Source organism: Rutilus rutilus, assembly GCF_951802725.1.
Source record: "Rutilus rutilus genome assembly, chromosome: 20".
NCBI classification, from domain to species: Eukaryota; Metazoa; Chordata; class Actinopteri; order Cypriniformes; family Leuciscidae; genus Rutilus; species Rutilus rutilus.
Genome location: NC_140225.1, coordinates 8,413,188 through 8,425,991, shown reverse-complemented (window position 1 = coordinate 8,425,991; position 12,804 = coordinate 8,413,188). Strand labels below are relative to the sequence as shown.

Here is a 12,804-nt window from a genome sequence, read left to right as displayed (position 1 = left end):
TCACCATTTGCACAGTAAAAACACAATCCAAAAAAAGTATAGCCTAAGATTTTTGGGGATTGTTTACTTGATTCAAGCTGCACTGGTGAGAAAATGGGAACGCCATTAGTATGTTTCAAACACACAATAGGCAGATCTGGGTTTGTGTTTCCCTACAGCTACGATGACGTTGATGCTGGACGACAGTGAATGGCATCTCTTAAAATATCGTTTGTGCAGCCAAGCGCGCGCACAAAAAGGTGCATCCACAGCCACAGCAGAGTAGTTCCCACTGGATTACGTCTGGCATTGGACATGGCAGCAAACAGCACATTTGTGAGCTTCAACGGTGGCATTCAGCAATTAGAAGGTGAAGATACTAAAGTAATTGTACCGGCTATTCTCAGCACAATCAGTGGGCTTGGGATCGGCGGGAATTTTTTGGTGCTTGTGATACTAATGTACGTTTTTGCCAGCCAGAGTGCATCCGAGGCATATATCATGCTCGCCAACTTGAGCGCGACTGACTTGTTAATACTCTCTCTGTGCGCTCCTGCGCGCGCTCTCACATACTACAACCGCTCTTGGACACTCGGACCACTGGCTTGCAGAACTGCTGAGTGGATCCAGCATAGTTGCCTGGCGGTCAAAGCTTTCACACTGTTTGCGACGAGTCAAGCACGCCATGAGTTTTCCACCCATCCCGAGGACCAGTCGAATTTCCGTCAAAAGAACGTCGTGATCACCTTAGTGCTCATATGGACGGTTGCACTCGTCTTTCCAGCTCCTGATATCGTTTTTTCCAGGTTAAAGGAAGAGGGAAATATCAGTCTGTGCGTCTCTGAGTTAACCTTTCACTCCCAAGATGCTATGCGAGTGTTCAGCAAGATGCTACCATTGGGTATCTATGTTCTTCCCATCATCCTCTCTGCTGTGTTCCACATCAGGACCATCTTCCTCATCAAACCGAGTACCAACGAGGAGGTTTTTCTTTCACGCCAATATGAGAATTCCTTGATGTATTTAAGTGTCATCGCCGTGAACACGCTCATGATGCTTCCTGAATGGGCCTCTTGGGTGTGGATGCGTCATAGTTCTGGCGAAAGCTGCAAACCTTCAGCCGGTTTGCTGATTTTCTCTCAGGTGTGCGTTTACTTGAGCAGCATGTTCTTTCCCGCCATCCTTCTCACCATGCATGTGCCGCTCAGAGAAAGTCTTAGCAATCTGTGTTCGCTGTTGGCTTGTCGAGATGCCAAACACAGGCTGAAAATCGAGGGCAACGGAAATGAGATGCGCACAATGGTTATGAAGGTGTTGGATGAGCGGGGATGTGTGACCGTAACAGAAAGGCATTCAGATGCATTCTGTCAAACTCTCCCAGATCTCGAGCATTTTTGGAGCGAACGGCGAAACACCACAGTAATGGAAGAAAGTGACCCGTTACCATGGGAACGACTAAATCAAAGTAATGTTGAACTCTGACCCTTGATCTCTTTCGTTCCCCTTTTGGAAATTCCAGTTTAAGATGATCGCTGAATCTAGCTTGTCTAAAGGCATTAGCTGGTCCAAACTGGGAAACCATCAACAAACCAGCTGCCAAATGGTCATACCATCTTATGTTGGTCTTTGGAACATGAATAATGTAATTCTTTATTAAAAGTGATGACAGAAGTCTAGTAATATTTTGTATATATGACATAAACTGTGCAGTCATATATTGACTAATGCATGTATTGACTTTGGGAACCTTTTCCGCTTGCCCTGGATAGTTACACAAGGCCCAAAAGTTGTATTTTTATTGTCATTAATCAGCTTCTGTTTTGTCCATTGTATGTTTAATTAATATATCATATGTTCTGACTCCGAAATGCTTTAAGTATGTAAACAATAAAAAAATGCTTTACAAATTATGATAATGATTTATCGTTTATTCCCGTTGTTGGTTAATTTCAAACGCAACTTTACCCTGGTAATCCAGAGTTCTCGCAAGAGCACAAGTTGAATTTGCTCAGCGAGTTACTCTGGTGTCGATTAATGTTGCTCATTAAATATGCCCCTCAGTCTGAGCTGCACCAATCACATCGGGTTATCTGATATAGGCGGGCCAGAGGCGAGATGACGACAGCGCTGCGATATCGAAGTCATTAGTAAACATTGCAAGATGGCTATGGATGAACACCATTTGTTTGAAACGGCTTTGGCCGCTACAATGAAAGATTTAGACTTTTTCTCTAAAAGAGGAACAGAAGACGGCGCTCGAATCGTTCCTTTGCAAGAAGGGCGTTTTTGCTGTTTTGCCGACCGGATACGGAAAGAGTCTAATCTACCAGTTCGCTCCGCTGGTAGCTATTAGCTAAGCAATTACTTGTTGTGATTGGTCGTAGTGTTATCCAATTGCGTGCAGTGAGATTTTCAAATGCATGCTTGATGCCGCCCTTCGAGCTTGCCGATTTTCATTAGTCGACGCCAGACCGTTAATCTTTTAGATTTTAGTCTGGATTTCCAGTATAACGCAACTTAGAATGTTGGCTAACATTTCAGAACATTCAACATGATTTGTTGAAAAATGTTTCATAGAAATATTACATATTTACATGCATGCATTGCACTCTTTTTACCCATGCTAAAAAAATCTAATCCAGCATAAACCAGCATTAATTGCATGTCCAGGCTGGTTTATGCTGGTTAGAGCTGGTCTAACTGGTGGACCAGCATAGTCAAGCTGTTCTCAAGCAAAAACTGAGCTGGTGTACCTGGTCCACCAGAACTCCTGCTACCAGAAACCATAGCTTCCCATGCTGGTTGCAGCATGCAAAACATACCTTATATGCTGGTGACCCGCAATGCTGGATTTTTCAGCAGAGACTATACAGGTATATATATTTAATACTGTATGTCTTTATTTGTGGTATAAAAAGATGTGATGTAAAAAGATGAAAGGAAAGACTGTGGCCCACAAAAGCCATGTGAGCATGCATCAGTCAAGAGCTCACAGTGGATGCTGTTTTAGTGGAGGCTCTATTAGTGCCGAATGGATGATTACCTTTAGGTGCTTTTTGCAAGAGAAGATTACGGTTCTTTCAGCTAAAAGCCTTCTTGGTTAGTACAAAATACACTCTGACATTTACTCTTCCAGGGGTGAACATACTGTGACATACAATATGCCAGCAATGAATGCTCACCACAAATGTGATTGGAATACATAAGCAAATGCATATGTATATGGTTACTTAGAAGCTCTTCAGTTAGATGTGACCCTAACCAAGCTGAACTTATTTTGTACAGCTAACCTATAACCTATAGCAGCTTGGCAGAATTTTTTTTTTTTTTTTTTTTTTTGGTGAACATGCCACTACTTTTGAAAATCTTAGTAGGCTACATGTATTCATGCCAACAGTATTTACAGCAGTTTAATTTAGCCTACAAATATTTATTCACTCAATGTATTTACTTTAGAGAGTATGAAAAGGAACTGTTATACAATATTTGAAGTAGATATTTGCATTGTTTGTTTTAGCTAAACATGCGTCCATTTGTTACACACAGTATTCTACCTTTAGTGGCCCATGCTGAGACACATACTTAGAGGAATTGGCTGTAGCCTCAGGAGATATTCTCATATTATTCATGCATTTTCATGTAGTAGTAGTAGTACAGCTCCCCTCTGTGTACATGGCCACGCCCAATATTGTGTTTAACCCTTCTGTCATTTTTGAACAAAAAAAGTTTTGTTTCTTTAAAAATTTTAACTTCATCGGAACGGTATGAAATATGACTTGTGGCACTTACACTTACGTGTAGCTCCTCCTCCTAGAGCACCAGCGAGGAGGAGCGAATGTAATTTGGGTCTAATGGATGGAGCTAGAATATCCAACCACAACCTAACCCTACCCACAACTCTATCCCTCCACCCATAGAGCTCCAGAGAGCAGGAGCTGGACTAATCCCGCCCCATTGGAGCTCCAGAGAGGAGGAGCTGACTAATCCCGCCCCATTGGAGCTCCAGAGAGGAGGAGCTGGTCGTCATTTGACTCTGCAGAGAGCACCACTTGACTTTTTCTGTCAACTGTGCAAGCATAAACGCGCATGTCTGAAAACGCGCGTCTGCGCAGTGAGTGCACACACACAACCCGTACAGTCTATTCATATTTACACATTTTATATATATTTTTAATGGTGACAATATCACCCGGGCCACAAAAACTTTGGCTTGAGGTACTTAGACCCATAACTGGAAGTAGCCTATGGCACGTTCAGCATATCTCAGCTCTGTCGTTACCTCGGAGAGTTTATCAGTTTTTCATTGGCGTCTTTATCAGCTTTTACAGCTACCATACCTAGAGCTGTATAATTAAAATATGTAATCATGCATTTCAAAGTCTATCTGACCAGGCATGATTTTAGTTTACTATCGTGTTTCGACCTCACAGTTTGTCCCCTCCGATCAATACCTGCCTGCCACCATAAGATAGCCCACAAATAATACTATTAAGGTTTTAAAAGTCGTCCAATTCCAATAAGATTACAAAATAATTTTATCGACACGGAAATACGAGAATTTAGTGGCGTAATGTAACAAGTTGAAACACAGTTCGTAGATCCAATGAAAAAGACAAACGGCGTGTGATGACAGCGGAGGGTTGTGCCTCAAATGCTGAAAGGAAGACGTGCATATCGAAAGTGTCTCAGTCTGCGAAAGAATTGATAGACTGACCTTCCTCTAAAGGGTAAGCTCAAATACACTTTACATTTCAGGAATTTTAGTTGTTATTTGCGTTAATTAGCCTATAGCCTACTGTAGGCCTACTTGTGTTTCATGTGTAAATGCATAAAGCTCGCGCACCAGTTATGCTAAAGGTTCTCCTTACAAACAGCCGGATTGTAGCCTAATACCCGTCGCATAAACTCAAAATGTTATACTTTTAGACTTGGGATTCAAAGGTTTGTTCCTTGTTGTTCTAAGTCAGGCACAATGTAGCATAACGTTAGCTACTTTAAAGTGTGGTATACTGTATCAAGACAAGTAGGTGCTTCCTGGTCACCTCAAAATACTTGACAAAGTTTCTTCAAGATTTTACAGGGAAACGGTACGGTCGTTTAGAGGACATTCCACATAAGAGTAGGTTTGCCAGTTTCCTTGAACAGAAGCCAATTAAGCAGTCTGTCATTGTGACCTCAACCTCGTGCTTTAAAGCCTATAATAATTTATTAAAAACTGTGAATAGTCTTGAATCTGGCTGGCTGCACCTGAATACTTGTCTAATTTAGTGTGTCTTTATTAGAAGAGTGAATGAACCCTCATGTGCCTGTTATCATACAAGATGACAGATAATACACATGGGCCATGGCTCTGTTCCAGTTAAAATATTTCATGTTTGACCTTTGAGGGACATGAACTGTGGATTGACCTGCCAGTGCCGTAGTTTAGAAGAGCAGCACTGTCATTGAATCTGACAACAGATTATAATTGCTGAGCTGTTTAAGTGCAAACAGACCAAAGTCTCTGATGACCTGTTCCCACTTCACCGTTATTCTGTCGATTGAACCTGTAGTCTACTTGAATCCTCCTTTTGGCTATAAGGAGAATTGAAAACTAGATGCGTAAAGCGTGAACAAATTGCACTGCATATTGCCATGTGTTACAGATGGAGGTGATGCTTGTGTGACTTTGTCTGCTTTGGCAATCTTGTCTAAGGTAGGACTTTGGACTGTATTTGTGGGATCGTTTGGTTGGACTGGCTTCAGGGGTATGAATGTCAAAAGTTTGGTTACACACGACTGAATACTTTTTTTAAAGTATTCACATTCCATCTCTGTTCACAGTTGTTGACTTTTATTCTGTTATACTTTTTATATTGTATACTGTTCTAAATTAGTATTATACATTATGCAGTACTATTATACTGTCTATTTTTTCTATTATTTTATTGATATACTACTTATATACTAATAATCTAACATGTGGAAAATAGTACTAATAATGAATGAGTACAGTAGGTGTGTCCTGGTAGTATATAAAATGTTATATGGAGTGTATTGAATGGGAACATTTTTTATTTATTGTGAGTAAATGGGCAGACTGAACAGGTCAAATGGTATATGTATCTGTTGAAGAGCAGGTCTTCGAGATGTCATTTTACTCCATTGGCTTTTGGCATGCCAGTTTTGTACATGATTTCCTTAATTCTAGGAACAGCATATATATGTGTAACTCGACATTTTGAGGGAAAGAGGAGCAATGGTTGCAGAACAGCAGTAGTTTATGCTTTGATGTTTGGAGATCATTAATTTTTCCACTAGCTGGGTAATGTCCAGGTCACATAAGTTTTGTGCTCTCTACCAAACAGAAATACTAAATTATTCATACATTTCAAGGTCACTTTGCTGTGTAGTTCTAGATAATATGCCTACTAATGACCATTTTAAGTGCAAATTATTTAAATGTTTAAATGGTAAAATGTTTAACACAAATGAAAATGATTTACAGATACTGTACATGTGCTCAGAACCTTAGCACACATATTGATTAACTGGCATATTATATGAGGTAGAGATCTGATCTGTCTGTCCCAAAATAACATAAAATATATATGTCCTCTTTACATGATGGCACAATTTAGAAATACTTAAGACATCCACATCAAGAACATCAAATACTTTATATTAGTCACATTACATTACAAAAGGGGGGGCTGACAGAAAAAGTTTGGGAGCCACTGCTGTAGAGAAACATTTTCATGCCCCAAACATGCACCCATATATAGACACTCTCAGACATTACCTTACTTGTAAAATCCTATAGGATTTATTTGAAACATTGTAATTTATACAGTACTACAACTTCTCAACTTCAGTGGGCTTCTCTTTGTGTGATATGAAGTCTCTAGGGCTATGTTCATGCTGTCCAATTATTTGTGTATCCGATTGGAATTTGATCTAAAATTAGACTGTCTACATTGTGTGTCACAACTGTTAAGATCCAGTTTGTATGTCCCATGCTTCTTTCATTTTCTGAAATATCTGCATTGGTTTCTATGGCAATAACGTTGCGCTGGTAGTTATATGCCAAAAACAACAACTGCAACATGGAGGGATTTGCAATGCAGATGTTGTTGATTTACCACATGACCATATGTGTAGCCATTGCGCTGGACATTCATTTTGCTGGATTTCAATCGGTTATGCACAAAAAAATCACAGTCACAGTGTGAACGTAGCCTTTGTGGCGTCTTAACATGTTTGGCTTCATATGCTGTCAGTAGCTAATATTTTGAGGTACACAACACACTGTGGTCTCTCTTCATTACTCACCGTTGTACTGGAGAATCATTTAATAATAAACTGCAGAGCAGCAGAGCCATATGTCACAGCAGTCTGAGGACAGCAGCGCCAGGCCAGCCCAGCAGTCTCAGACCGGTTTTTGGGTGAAGCTTATCGCGTCATTAAGGGTAGGTTAAGTGGTTGGGTGGGGCATGGTGTTGCCCTGGCATCCCAATATAGTGAATAATGTTGTACTCCTGTGAGTTTGGGCAAATATGGGGGCATTCAGGGACATCCCCTGTATTGATGAGTAAATGTTGCAAAAATGATCTGCTTTACATTCATCACATCTGCTCTACATTTCACAAACATTTATTTCTGGTTTAAGAATGCAGTGATGTCAGATGAATTTTCATTTTTCTGTTCTGTTCGAAACTCTTTTTTTTTTTTTTATGAAGGCCAAATGGAAACTTAAGGATTTCCCTAAAATTCTCAATATACACCAGTTTCACTTTCACTTTTAGTTGAAAGCTTTCCTCATCCAGAAGTGCCATTCATGATGGATTATGAGATTATCATATTTCTAGCATTGTCAGTAGATTCTACTCTGCCTAGCTGATGATAATTTAAGCCAATTCACAGTTAACCTTCACATTAAACTTTTTTTTTAAAGTTTCACAACAAAGATTTGAATTAATAAAACAATTCTAATTCTTTTCCCAGGGCTAATTTGGAGTCCAGATTCAAGGAAACAAAGAAGAGGCTGTTGAATTTGACTGTTTAAAGCAGGTACTAATATTCAAGTATGTGTTTTTATTTAGTGTAATTGATGACAATAAATCACTAAATAAAACCCTTTTTCTATCACTCTCTTTCGAAGTGCAAAAATGTCATTGACACGTGAACAATTTTATAACAAAGCGATCAGGCCAAATATGGCTCGCTTTTCATCAACGGTCAAAGTGAGAGCTTTCGTAGCTCACCTGCCATGCCTCACACTCACTGATAAGGTAAGCCAGATCACATTAACCACAAATAACATCACCACTATAACCAGATATGCAAGAGTGAAAAGCTCAGTTAGCTACATTGTTTTTGTTTACAATTTTACATTTTGCAGGAAGAGATCGAAGCCAAGAGAGAAACTTCTGGAAACTTCACTGCTATGCAGACACTTCTAGACAATCTACGCAGACGAGAGAACTGGCCTAATGAGTTCATCACTGCACTGCAGAACTGTGAACACTGGGAACTGGCCGCTGAGATGAGAACTACTTATGACAGTATCAGAGGAATCACAAGTAAGAGCTATCTTGCTTGTGTTCAAAGCAAATTTTGAAAAGGATGGACATTATTTATGAATGCCTTTTTTGTTTATGTTTTGTCTATAGATAATCCAGCTTCTGCTGCTCCTGTGCCCAGACCTGCACCTACTCCAGCTCCTTCTTATTCTCCAGCTGGTGCCACAGCAACCGTAATCACAGCAACAATTCATACTGTCCCAGCGACCACTTCTTTGCTGATTCCACCCGCAGGGGACGTCCAAGCACATTCAGCTACCCTTTCCAACATGGCAGCACCAGAACCATCTCCTGCTCCTGCTCCTGCTCCTGCTCCTGCTCCTGCTCCTGCTCCTGCTCCTGCTCCTGTTCTCGAAGTTCCTGCTCCTGCTCCTGTTCTCGAAGTTCCTGCTCCTGTTCTCGAAGTTCCTGCTCCTGTTCTCGAAGTTCCAGAGACACAGCAAGTGCAAAAACTTCCTACTCTGGTTCCAGCTCCTTCTCTTGAACCAGTATCCCAAGCTGAAAATGCACCGCTGGTTGTTGCTCCTTCCCAAACACCTCCCCCTGCTGAAGTCTCAGTCTCCATAGTCCCAACCCACACAGGGCCAGCTGAGAACAAAACGCCTGTTTTAGATACTCCAGATGGCTTGGCTTTAACAGAACAAACCACCAACTCCTTATCAACTGGTGAAACTCTCTTCTCCACCTCAAGTGCTCAAGCATCCTCCTCAAACACCTCTCAAATTCAAATTACACAGCCTTGCACCACCTACCAGAGTTCTCAGATGTCAGAGAAGATCCAGGTGCCAATCGCAGTCAAGGACACCGGCACCTCTGTGAATGTCCCTGTCCAAGAAACTAATTCCACATTGAGAGAGGAAAGGACAATGCAGGGGCCTGAAGAGATCTCTGACCCAACTGCAAACGAGGTAATGCTCAAACCAAAGCAATCCACTGTTGTTCTTAGCCAAAGCTATAATATAGCAAGTTTGGTTTCAATTAAATTCACAATTATTTGTATAGCACTTTTCACAATACATATTGTTTCAAAGCAGCTTTAACAAAAATCTACATTACGGTACAATTTAGAGCAGGGGTGGGGAACGTTGGTCCTGGAGGGCCACTGTCCTGCAGAGTTTAGTTCCAACCCTAATCAAGAGCCAAACTCTGCAGGACAGCAGTGGCCTTCCTGGACCAATGTTCCCCACCCCTAATTTAGAGTAATCTGCTATCAGATGTAAATGTGTGCCCAAGTAATGTTCATATGTCAGAATGTACAGTTCTAAGATGAAACAAATCATGTAGTTAGCTAACATGTATTCATTTAGGCAGAAACATTGAGCTCATTAAAGCAATTATTACAAGTTGTGATCGTAATGATTACAATATATAAAAAGCTTTCTCAGTAGGCCTTTCTCAGTTTTTCAATGGTTAATCTGTTGTATTCTGTGCCTTAATCTTCTGTTTTCTCTGCAGCATGTTCAGAGGAACAACACTGCTGGATTACCAGTTTTTAATGGCCAAACAAATTCGACTAGAACAGGTCAGGCAACATCATCTGCACCTACTGAGGTGCACCCTTCCATCGACCAGGAATATTTCAGCAAACCTGGCATCCTTCAGCATCCAGAACCCCAGCAGAACAGAGCAGAGATTCATCCTGTCTTTCCAGAACAGCCTTGCTCAGTGGTTTCAGGTGATTTGGAGATCAGCAGAGAAACAGAGTGTTCCACAGAACCTCGACGGTCTCCTAGTCTAGAGCAGACCTCCACTCCCATTGCTTCCCTTGATTCTGCCTCTCAGTCCTTAAATGACATTGCTGCTCCCTCGACACCTAACCAGCCTGAGGAAGACCACTACGAATCTTTCCATGAGAGTCAGACACTGGTCAATGTAATCCGGTTTTCTGAGGAGCCACCTGCTGAAAATTTTAATGGTCAGCCACCAAGCATGCTGCAACGTAGCAGAGACCAGACCCTGAACCATAGCGGCACAGAAAATGTAGTTCCTCTCAGTGATCCATCTGGGCATGATTCAGAGCCATCAGACCGTAAGAAGTCAGCCACCATCAACTACCGAGAGCAAGAATCTAATGCTAGGCCAGCAACTATTCTACAGCCAGAGTTGAGAGAAGAGGGCTATGCAGAGTTATTCAGGATAAACAACTTCCAACTCATTTCTGCTGCTGCTGCTGCTGGGATTGCTCTATCTGCTTTCTTGGCCTGGAAGCTCAAGCATTAACTGAAAAGGTCTTAAAATGATAGTTCACCCCAAAATGTTTTTTTTTTTTTTTTTTTTTTTGATGAAACGCAAAAGGGACTTATTAAGAAGAATGTCCAGGCTGCTCTTTTCCAAAGAACAACAGTGGATGGTAACCGCTGCTGTCAAGTTTAGAAAAGGACAAAACGTACCATAAAAATATACCATACCACTATATACCAAGTATTTTAAAGCCGGAGCAGATTGAAATTCTAGTTACTCACTGAAAATCTTGCCTTCAATATTACATAACTTTTGTCACCAAACTCTTTTGTGGTTTCATCCTTATATATTTATTTTCATGTGCGTATATTTGGGGCTATATATAATACTTGTCTGCCATGTGCCTAATGCATGCCTTGTATGCCAGGGCCGTTAATGAATTTGACTGCCGTTGCACCTGTAAAATCAGATTCACTGATGTACCTTTTAAATCATTTGGAAAAACTAGCTTGACAGGTGGTATTACATTGTACAACAATTGGTTGTATTGTCAATTGGAAAACATTGCAAGAATATATCCTGTGTGACAGACCATGAATATAAGGAGCTGTTGCATAACCCCTGTTGGACATTAATAGAAAGCTCATTTGGAGCACTTGCTCAAGCATTACAATTGTTCCAACCCTCTCCGTTAGCCCCCTCACAGAAGATTCTGGAGCAGTGTTTGTTCTCAAACTTATCTTGTTTCTCATGAATCCTCATTCACAGACACCTTAGTGAACTCAATATTTCAGCACTGTCCTGTATTTTGAAGGCAGTTTAACCTCTGTGAGACAAGACACTTTCTGGTTTACTGGAACATCAAAGCATACACACATGCACACAGGAAGCATTTCACCATTGACAAAAATCTAATTTTTTTGGTGGGAGGGGGGGGACTGAGTCTAGGGAGTGAATTTCGAGGGTGGGAAATCCATGAAATGGCCTCAAAAAGCTATTCAAATTTCATACATAAATGAAATAGGATTTTTCGGCATCTATGTTTTAAAAATATACAATATGTCCCCAACTAGTGTCCCCTCAGTAAATCTCGGCCATGTCCACCACTGGCTGTAAGAGGTAGGCCTACCTATAGCGGAGTAACTGTTAAGATGGATAAAACTAAATTCAAACAAAACCAAGTGCCTAATGTGTGGAGGGTAAAAATCTGTTAGGTTTATATTGCAGCCTTGATATATATAAGGTTTGTGTCTGTATACATGTTTATGTCCATTTTGAAGTGTAGTTGAATAAGATAATTTTTGTCAAATGCATTTCCTACATTGTATATATTTTTTTCTTTTTTATTCAGTTCACACGTTCTCTTGCATTCGGTGGGGTTGCTAGTGGCATTTGCTACCTTTTGAGCTGGAGAATGTGATAAGATTCATGCTCATAGCATCAAATTATCTGTGTAAGAGTAAACTGAATTATATTGTATGTTCCATGGTACACTTAAATGCCAGGTTTCACAGACAAGGCTTAAGCCTTGTCCCGGACTAAAATGCAAGCTGTCTTCATTGAAAGCAACTTGCACTGACGTATCTTAAAATATATAAGTGCCATTGTTTTGTCTCAAAATGCACACCAGTAATATTTTTTTCTAAGGCACGTTTATAAAAGCTACTTAAATGTTCTAATTTAACGAAGGCCTAATCCTGGCTTAATCTAAGCCCTTTCTGTGAAACCAGGCCTAAATGTAATATTTTAATCAGCAATTGCACTTGTATCTACACTTTTTGGTATGAAGTTTAGACATGTATGATTGAACATGATTTTAAATGCACTATGTGGTATTGTTACTACTGATCTTTTTAAGTACTGGTATTATCTCTGGGCCTTTATTTTAGGGGAATATTTATACTTACTAGGCTAAAGTTCTTTTGTGTACTGGTCATTCTTGATGATGCGCAGTCTTAATGATTTCCTGGAATGCTTCTGAAATAAACTGTCCTACCTTGTGTCTTTCTGGTCATTCATCATAAGCATAGAAGACAGTAAGGGTTTTGACTCGATGATGCGTGTAGTAGGCTAGTGTTGTTAT

General features: G+C 40.5%; 2 protein-coding genes across 3 annotated transcripts; both read left to right on the top strand.

Annotated features, from left to right (window-relative positions):
- Window positions 1-294: 294 nt before the first annotated feature.
- On the top strand, window positions 295-1,461 carry LOC311280200 (G-protein coupled receptor 151 protein; the record flags this gene model as incomplete). The annotated part of the gene is made up of 1 exon (XM_084392174.1): window positions 295-1,461. One exon carries the CDS (start codon window positions 295-297, stop codon window positions 1,459-1,461), a length of 1,167 nt encoding a protein of 388 aa, XP_084248300.1.
- A 3,139-nt stretch (window positions 1,462-4,600) lies between these two features.
- Window positions 4,601-12,722, top strand: mavs (mitochondrial antiviral signaling protein). 2 transcript variants are annotated; one of them, XM_084391003.1, is made up of 6 exons: window positions 4,601-4,706; window positions 7,963-8,028; window positions 8,120-8,249; window positions 8,360-8,540; window positions 8,631-9,448; window positions 9,996-12,722. In XM_084391003.1, exons 3-6 carry the CDS (start codon window positions 8,127-8,129, stop codon window positions 10,758-10,760), a joined length of 1,887 nt encoding a protein of 628 aa, XP_084247129.1. In that variant the 5' UTR covers window positions 4,601-4,706; window positions 7,963-8,028; window positions 8,120-8,126; the 3' UTR covers window positions 10,761-12,722. The 2 variants fall into 2 exon arrangements, with proteins under 2 accessions (XP_084247129.1, XP_084247130.1); XM_084391004.1 differs by lacking the exon at window positions 4,601-4,706 and adding an exon at window positions 7,309-7,427.
- The last annotated feature ends 82 nt before the right edge of the window (window positions 12,723-12,804 follow it).